This window comes from Patiria miniata, unplaced genomic scaffold (genome assembly GCF_015706575.1).
Source record: "Patiria miniata isolate m_02_andy unplaced genomic scaffold, ASM1570657v1 HiC_scaffold_9, whole genome shotgun sequence".
NCBI lineage: Eukaryota > Metazoa > Echinodermata > Asteroidea > Valvatida > Asterinidae > Patiria > Patiria miniata.
The window spans coordinates 26,189,643-26,199,030 of NW_024037076.1; the positions used below are offsets into that span (position 1 = coordinate 26,189,643).

At 39.6% G+C, this 9,388-nt stretch overlaps 1 protein-coding gene across 1 annotated transcript; it reads right to left on the minus strand.

Annotated features, from left to right (window-relative positions):
• Positions 1-722: 722 nt before the first annotated feature.
• Positions 723-6,612, minus strand: LOC119720829 (protein MAK16 homolog). Its single transcript, XM_038190683.1, has 7 exons — positions 6,439-6,612; positions 4,876-5,032; positions 4,306-4,522; positions 3,292-3,421; positions 2,394-2,498; positions 1,446-1,514; positions 723-1,064 (listed from the first exon to the last, which is right to left on the minus strand). Exons 1-7 carry the CDS (start codon positions 6,451-6,453, stop codon positions 888-890), a joined length of 870 nt encoding a protein of 289 aa, XP_038046611.1. The 5' UTR covers positions 6,454-6,612; the 3' UTR covers positions 723-887.
• Between the last annotated feature and the right edge of the window lie 2,776 nt (positions 6,613-9,388).

A 9,388-nucleotide genomic window follows, 5' to 3' on the forward strand; every position in this document is an offset into this window, starting at 1 on the left:
TGCCATGGGAGGTTTGAGTCGATGAAATTCTCTGTTTCGAGAAAGAAAATTTTTAGAGAACAGTTTGGAAGATTTAAGCTTTGATAAAAGTGTGACCATTTGCAAGGTTTCATTGGCAGAATATGTACCCACATATGTTACTGTAATGTACCACCTATACTGTTGAAATACATGTAAACAAATGTGGGCACAACGCATTTAACAAGATGAATTAAAGTTATAGTCCATCATTTGTAATTTGTGCATTTTGTTTGTTGAGGCAACAAAAGTGCTCAAAATCTAAAGAAGGGTACTGAACAACTAACCTGATAAAGTTTCAGCTCAGCTTCAGCTTCATCTCAATTTCAAATCAAAAGTTGCTGAATCATGTTTTGAATTGCGCCTGAATTCAGCATCCGAGACACGTTCTCGCTGAGCCGAATGCAGCTACACGATGTCGCGCACTGATCCGACGAATTATAGCAACCGGGGGTGCGTGTGCGTCGTGCCAATGCTTGCGTGCGCTTCGCCGAATAACAAAACGAACTACTACTTTAAATTTTCCTACGGTGCGTCTTAAGAAGCACCGTTGGAAAGGCCTTCTTTCCTTGATTACTTCAAAATGACAGCTTGCCAGAAAGAATAATTTCACAGGGAGTTTAGTCCCCTTACTATCTTTCAACCAAGTATGTTTTTCAACAATAATTACGCCAGCTACTTTTCGGATAGCTGCAAATGATGGACTATAGCTTTAAGGACCGGTAAAAGTTGCCAAATGCCATCTCGAAAGCAGTCCAACAAAAAACATGCAAGAGAGACAAGTAGTGCTATACCACTCATCATGGTTGCAAAGTTCAGAAAAGAATCAAAAAGGGCGGAGTCAAGGAACAAAAGAGTGGGGGGCACGATCATCTTGCTTTGACTTTCTGTTTGGACGTCGACGGCTGGTCCGTTTCCTGCTCATACTCGATTTCAACATGTGCCCGCTTCCGCCGAAGCATTTTCTTGGTTTTTTCATCGTCGTCTTCCGATGAGCTGTCCTCGTCGCTTTCGTTGGCCCCCTCCGCTCGCAATCTGTCCATGTCCTGCGAAAGATGAGACACGATGTTACCATCGGTGAGGTTTGCATTTATTATTGCACTGTGGGAGTGGGTGGGGTTTGGATGGTGTGGGGGGGGGGCTTTTCAAACTAGAGTCTCTCAACCCGGGGTTGTACTCAACCCTGGGCGAACCCAATGCCGCCCTGGGTTGAGTTTTTAAAATTTTCCAACCCCACATTCAACCCCGCATCGTTTCACACTTGTTTCGTGCAAACGGAGCTTATTTTGCCCTGTTACTACTGTTTTGAACCCTGGCGAGCATTTCAACCTAAGTCAGCAAGACAATGTCGGACACCAGAAGTCCAAATCTGCAAACAAGTTTATAACACATCTTGTTTATCTGAAAGAAAAACACATGTTGCTCACCTCAAAATCACTCAGATCACTCTCCTCGAAATCTTCCTCGGCTACGTACTCCACTTCTTCTTCTTCCTCCTTGGAAAGAAAATACATCGCAAAAACCGATGAGAACAAAGACATCTGGGTATGTGGGTCCAACTTCATGACATCACCTCGGAACTTTATATGCGTATCAGGTTTTCAGTCCCTACCTGATTCTGCGGTGGTTTCCCTAAAATATCATTCTGGGGTTTTCCTCTGATCACTAAAACCGTAATTTCCTTCCACATCTTCTACTAAGGGACCCCACTGGAAAGAAGTCGAGAGACTTTCGTGGACTGTCCTGGCAAATTGCCGAATATTCACAAACCCAGCAATTTGTAAAGTTGGTTGCAAAAGTTGCAAGGACTTTACATACAGCCTATGGACTGCTTCCTCCAACACTGGAAGAAAGCGATGTGGTTGCTCGTGCTTACTAAAGTGAACAACGTTGGCCAAAGTTTTGGTAGCCGCTTCAGCGTTATTTGGCTAAGTCAGCAGTATACACAGTCATCTGTGGGAATAGGCTGAAAGCCCGGTTTGTATTCGGTGCGAAAGCGAACGCGAACGCGAATTTGTGACGTCATGGCAAGTATTCACGCTGCGAATTCGTAAAAGTTGAACATATTTCAACTCGGCCGAATTTCGCAGCGAATGTTTCATGACGTCAAATTCGCTTCGCATTCGCCTTCGCGTGAAGTATGAACCGGGCTTAAGCCACTTTCCATTGCCAAGTATTTTGGCAATCGGTCTTTAACACACGGTAAAAGAACCATTCTTAACGCATCATTCAGGCCATAGATACAGCCCAGGCAATCGTGAAAAGAACCAAATGTGTTGCCACATTTTCATGAACAATTTTTTTACCATTTTAACTACAGCCAGTGAATAATGGTCAAAGCAAATTTTAAATTTATTTTACACTTGATTTTTTACCTCCTCTTCTGCTTCTTCTTCTCGTTCCTCCTCATCCTCATTCTCCTCCTGATCATCTAACGCTCTGTCGAAGGCGGTAACGGGGAAGTTGTAGATGTCACCGTACTTTTGGGGAGAAAAAAGAAATGTAAATGTCACCGTACTTTTGGGGAGAAAAAAAGAAATGTAAACGCTCATCAGAACATTGTTTAATAAAGTCAATGTGATTCATCAAGTTCGAGGATATGAGGGTGTTTTTAAAAATGCCAGTCTTCATGAAAAACACTTGATCTTTCCCCTAACAAATTTCCCATTTGTGTGTTTTGTTTAAGTTTCTGAAAAACTTGTAGTTGGGTAGGTGGGTGGAGATAATAATGGTTTATCAGAATTTATCAACTTTAAAGAAATTCTTTACTGTTATTAAGTTGGGATTTTTCCCAGATTTGTTTAAGTGCGCCACGTTAGGGAGCACTCGGCCGAATTTGAGCCCAATTTCCGAACGCCACTGTTTTTGAATTCCGGACTAAATTTCATGACAATGAAATTGTTCACAAAGGTTCAACAGCAAGCATTATTAAGGTAAACGAACCAGTATTTAACTGAATGAATTTGAAGTTTGTCAAGAAAGAAGTTTGCCAACACTGCATGAGGAAAGTCGGGGGAAACCTTGACGTGCGCCTCATTAGGGAACATCACTATGGACCTTTATCATGCGGCCACCATTTCAGTCATGTTCCCTGTATCTAATAACAGTACTGGATGACAATGTTTTTTGTGGAAAAAAGGAGCCAGACTATTTTTCCTTCCAGCCTCGCTTTGGTTACGTTGATTTGAATGGAAACAAATCAAGATGGCCGCAACATGATAATGGTCTAAACAGGGACTCCGTCATCCCTCTCTGACATTTGAATGGACTCACTGTTCCCTTCTTTAGCCTATCCAGAAGTTCCTTCTCGATGGCGTTGTCCAGGCGTGCAGCTATGAGGGCCTTGTCCTCACGACGTTTCTCCCTCCGTTCAACTTTGCGATTGAGTGGCACCAACTTTTTCCTGTGGAATATTTGAAGCAAAAATACCTCAATATGTTAGGGGTGTGCATTTACGGGTAGTACAAGAACCAGCTACCCGATTGAAAAAAATCATGGGTACCTGGGTAACGGTTAAAGAAACCCAATGCCAACCTGCCAAAATTCAAATCCTGGAAGTTGCTGTTGAGACTGTTTACAAAGGTCCGCACGATAGTACTACCGCATCGGCGCATCAATACAGCAAGATACAAGTGTGTACAGTGAGCTTTATAGCTTTACGGTGTAAACTGCAGCTTTCGCGAACGTCATAAACATAAATACGTTTTGATTTCCCATGTGGCCTGGTTTTCATTTTGAAAATTCCCCACAAATTACTTCCAAGACCTTTCTGTTTCATTGTTGGAGAAGTAACTAAATAATTTGTAAAGTTGGTTATGGGTACCTGATCCCATAATCTAGAACAGGTTCGAGGCATTAACGGTCGGGTACTTGGGTCCCTTGTACAGACGCACAGCCCTACGACATGTTGGGTAAATATCCTTCTTTCAACTTTTTAATGATCTATCCAACTAAATTTTATTTCATGGTAAACATATTTTCACACCCAAAAAGGGTGCATTCTCTTGAAAGTGCCCCTTTAACCCTAACCCCCTACTGTCTTTTACTGAGTACTGGACCAAGTCCGCCAAAATCCATCAATCAAACTGCTTCCAATGCAGGCTTTGCTTTAGGCCTGCAGGCCCAAGTCCATCATACTCCATCAATATTTAGTCAAATCAGGCCTGCAGGGCCAAGCCCCCCAAAATCCACCAAAATGGGGGGATGGATTTTGATGGAGTTGGGAAGGTTTGGGTTAAGGGATTTTTCAACAACAAAAAATTCCAATTAAAGAAACAACCAACTCACTGTCTCTTCAGTGTGAGTTTGCGCATGCGGATCAGATACTGGGTGATCTTAGTGAAGCGTTGCTTGCATTTGTGCTTGATGAAGCCGGGCCAGTAGATGAGGTGTGTGTTGATCTGCTCCAGGGCTTTCTCGTAGTTCCGAGACAGCTTGACTTTCTCCCACATCCTGGCTGGGAAGGCCGCCCGCTCGATGGTCTTCATGTACAAGAAACACACACCTGAAAATAAAATAATTCATAGCAAATTCTATATTTTCTCTCTTGATAAATTTTCAACTCGTTTGCTTTATTTCAATACATTTTAGGAAAGATTTCCATATACGAAGTTCACTCAACACTCTGTGTACAAACCCTATGAGAGTGGACTGAAAAATTCTAAGTGTTTTCTAAGAAAATGCTTGTATTTTCTCACTGCTCAAATTGACTTTGATGACATGAAATTGCTATCTGGGGGCTTGTTAGTCAATACAGAGGAAAATTAGTGAACTTCGCATATGGTAATCTTGCCAAATTTGATTCTTTTTTGATTTTGGGTGTCTGCAATATTCTCAAAAAAGAGAAAAATGATTTACCATTTTCCTCCCTGATTGTTGCATACTGGCTGTTAGCCAGAGGGCAGGAGGATCTGTTGCAGAGGCCTGTTAAGTTATACTCATTCCGACAGAACTGATGCGTCTTAGCGTTGACCTTGTAAGAACAGAATGTTGTATTGATGATGCTCCATATCACCTGCGATACACAGGGAAAAAAATGATGATTGATACATTTACTCATAAAATACTGTTCACCAAATCCAATGGTAGTTATAAAATATTGGATGGCTTTGAGGCGGATACAAGACTATATTTCACCAGCTTTAATAATACTGCACGAGTCGATGACGAGTGCAATATTGTTAATAACGAGTGAAATAATATTCTTGTCAGATGAGATTTGAAGGTTTGCATGGTGGAAAGATACTAAGACAAGATAAGTTTGCGGTAGCACCATGTGAATAAATCTCTTTTGTGAGTATGTGTGGTTCTGAAAAGAAACCGGAGATCCTTATAACATCGCATCATCGTTGGAATCCCTCATTCTCCTGACGACGAGCAGAGCATACTGTTCGAAACGTTGAGTCCCTCCGGTTCTTTTCAGAACCACACATACTCACAAAAGAGATTTATTCACATGGTGCTACCGCAAAACTTACATGTATCTTGTCTTAATATTCTTGTATCCCTGAAAAAAAAGTTATCCAATATTATTATTGTTTATATCAGGCTGAAATAAATTTCAGGACACTCTGTTAATTTCTCAAATTTCAATGAATATTCTTCGCTTACTGAATCAAATTTCGCGCCTCTCGAAGCTGCCATTGATAACAGTGCAGGCAAACCCTGCTGCGCGTTAACTGCGTCCGCGTGTGACAGTAACTCGCACTACGCTCTGTTGATTGGTTGACATGAGTGAGTTTCTACCCGTTTGATTGTGCGGGAACCAGTGAATTTGTTAAAATGCTCCGATGAGGACAATATCAAAAAATAATATTGTCTTCATCCGGGTACTTTTACCAATGTAATATTGCAGTCATCTGGGTACTTTTTACAAAAGCATACAAAATGCTGATTACCACTGGAAGCATAATAATTTAATATAAATAATATTTGATGATGATGTTCTCCATAAAAAAAATATGATAAAACTTCCACAAACATGTGAAGTTACGATGGCTGTATCATGGACATAACACCTAGTCAAGTCCATCAAAAGTCCAGTCACATCGCGCTTATCCAACATTTTCATTTTGTTGTTTTTATCACAAAAAAATAAGAATCTTCTTCAGCGGAAAGTCAAGAGAACATGACAAAATTGGAAATGTTTGCCCCAGATCCATGCCTTTTCAACATTTTTGCAATTACTGACCTTCATTGAGATGATTTTTGAAGAAAAAGGTGGCGTAAGGTTGCAACATTCTTTCCCTTGCGCTTCTCAAATTCTTAATATTGTCAGTCTAGGGAGTAGTAGCAGTAGGGATGGTTGGCATTTTGTCCGGAAATTGGGCACCTAAGTGTGTGTTTTTATTCCTCCATGATTCATTTGACATTGAATGACCACTCTTTCATTTCAAGACATACACAATAGAAAATACTTACGTCGTCGTGCTGCATTATGTAACTGATACGATGTCTCCCAGAACTCTAATTAAAGTTAAAATGAATAAATCCTGTAACAAATTAGCCTACTTTTGAAGCCAGGTTTCATCACAAACACATCATGCACGTGTACAGCATGTACGTCTGGAGCTGTTTGTTGTAGCGCCCTCAATATCATAACCTCCCTGATTTTATTGAGGGCGCGAGTTAAGCGAGCCCAGAAGGCATTCTATAACTTTTATACAAAAAATCTTAGTACCTTTTTAAAAAAATGATTAATGATTGGCATTGCCGCATGTGCGTCGCCAGGATTTTTTTCTAGGGTGTGTGTGAGTGTGAGAGATACCACAAGCTAAGTATTATCAGCATAATATAAATCGAAGCACAAAAGGGTTGTTTTGTATTTAGCATTTAAAGGGAAAATACAACATTTGCAAACATCAAAAAATAAAACTACCAAATCATTTTGAAATACCTTGCTGGACTGTTAGTGAATGACAGTGTAAAGCATCCTGTAAAATCATGGCACCTGGTATACTGTCATTTTCAAGAAAAGTGGTATTTTTGTATCAATTTCCAACGCTGATCGGCCGATCAGCGTTGGAAAAAACTGGCTTTTTTCAAATACTGGCCCCAGTTGACCATCGCACTTGTTTGCAATCGATTACACACCTATGAACGGGTACAAGCCAGCTAGACTGGTTCCCTGACCTTACAATTCCCCAATATATGTAAACTGCTCTGTTTCTTCTTAAATGGAGTCAGGGAACCAGACTACAGGAAAATGATTGTTTTTCTTGGTTTTTATAGCATTTTCGAACCCAAAACCTCAAAAAAGTCAGTGTTACTATATTTGCTATATATTTCCAACCCCCCAATTCCATCCATTTCTGAAAATTACAGCAAAAGCAAATGATGTATATTCCCTTTAAAAGTGACAAAATAATCAATTTTCGGAATTCTTGGGCTGAGTTGAGTTCGGATTTAGACTTTTTGCGAATAATTATTTTGTCATTATATATGGTAGATAGTATGTGCATAAGCTAGGACTGACTTGATCCCCTGCTCAAAATTTTCACAAAAATATATGCATTTTCCGAATTACATTGTTCACTTTAAAGAAAAACTTAAGAAAAACAGCGCCCTCACATGACCAAAACAAAATAATGAGCTCAGCACACTTGTGCCTCGAATAGGCCTATACATATGATGGAAATTTCTTATTTATGTGGAAGGAAATGATGATGTTGTTTTACATAGTGAATTCAGACATGAGAATGTTTATTTTCGAAGGATTTATTGCCATTCTATAATATTAATACGCGACAAGTTTGGTTCGACTACTTGCAAATGTATTATTGAGGCATTATAATCCCATTTTTGTGTGTAAAATATTTCGTTTACTTATTTTGTGACTGTAGACCTAAGGCCAAAAAACAAAGTCTCCGGTTTCTGGTATGCGCGCACGTCGCCGTAGCCATGCGCGTCGGCAAAATGAAAACGTTTTTTTTTTTCAATATAAGAATGATGTCTCAAAACCGCCAAACTTACTGGTTTGACTGGAATCCTGCTGCTGCACAATTTTAACGTGTTTTTAGATGGGTTATGATCGAGAATAAGCTTTATGTGGCCTCTCCGGACTCCCATATATTTGCACTAAGTTTAGTCGGGCACCATTTGCAGTCATCAGCCGACATTTGAAGCAAAAAAGACGGGTAAAAAAAAAAAGCCGCGTCCGGCGCCGCACCACTTTTTGGGCAAGCTCCATACCAGCAACTGGAGACTTTTTTTGGCCTAAGGCTTGAGTACACAAACTACATGGATTTGAAAATGTGTACTACGTGGTTTTTCCTTATTTTTTTTATTAGGTCATGCATGTTTTAAGTTCACTTAGGTTTATATGTTAAATGAAAAATTGGATGTAGAAATATTTCAATGTATTTTAAAGTGTAATCCAGGAACTGTAGGAAAGCAAAGGAGAACTTGACTGTGTGATGACGTCATAGATAGAGTAAAGACAACTGATTTAAGACAAAGACAACAATTTCTGTAGTTTTTTTACCATGACAGCTTCTTGATTTTCTGTGCTGCATTTATCTTTGTTGACAATCACTTTTTTTTAAAGAAAATAACAGAGAGTAAACAGTTTGGAAATTATTACAATATGTGTGACTAGAGATAGTCTCAACAAATCGAGTATACATAGTGGTGTTCCCTAACGTGGCGCACTTCGACGTTTACCCGACTTTCCTCGTATAGTGTTGCCAAACCTCTTTGTTGACAAACCTCAAATTCATGCAGTGAAATACTGGTACTATTATCTTATTAATGCGTGCTATTTAACCTCTGTGAACAATTTCGGTGTCATGAAATTTAATCCGAAATTCAAAAACGGTGGCGTCCGGAAATTGGGCATAAAATTAGCCGAGTTTCCTAACGTGGCACACTTGAATACATCTCTGAACGTTCCAAATGAACATTTAAGAATTTCTTTAAAGTTGATAAATTCTGATAAACCATTAATATCTCTACTTACATACCCAACCAGAAGTTTATCAGAAACTTATTTTCTAATTTTTCGGGGCATTTTTAAAGGGTTCACTTTGCACTTCAAAATAAAATTGGAAAATCACGCCAAAATAAATTTGCCTTCTAACTTCGTAACGGGGTAAAGAAACTCGCGATTTATGAACGGGAGTGTTTATCTTGATGAAATCTCACTTTCTGTGAAATTTCAGTCAAAACTTTTGCTCTAGCTATAGCGCTACAGGTAAAAAAATCAAAGTGCGCCACGTTAGGGGCCGCGCCACGTTAGGGTACATCAACAATAAACAGGTTTAAAATTAATACGGTGGCTACAATTATACAGGTTGTCACGATGGACTAAAAGCCCCACGATCACATTAGATATTATGAGCCATAAACGATGTTTGGAGCTGTCGTTAAAATA

Coding starts and splice junctions, on each gene's coding strand:
- LOC119720829 (XM_038190683.1), bottom strand. Junction 4,523..4,875: donor AACAATCAGGGAGGAAAATG/GTAAATCATTTT, acceptor TTTTATTTTCAG/GTGTGTGTTTCTTGTACATG. Junction 2,499..3,291: donor ATAGGCTAAAGAAGGGAACA/GTGAGTCCATTC, acceptor TCTCCCCAAAAG/TACGGTGACATCTACAACTT.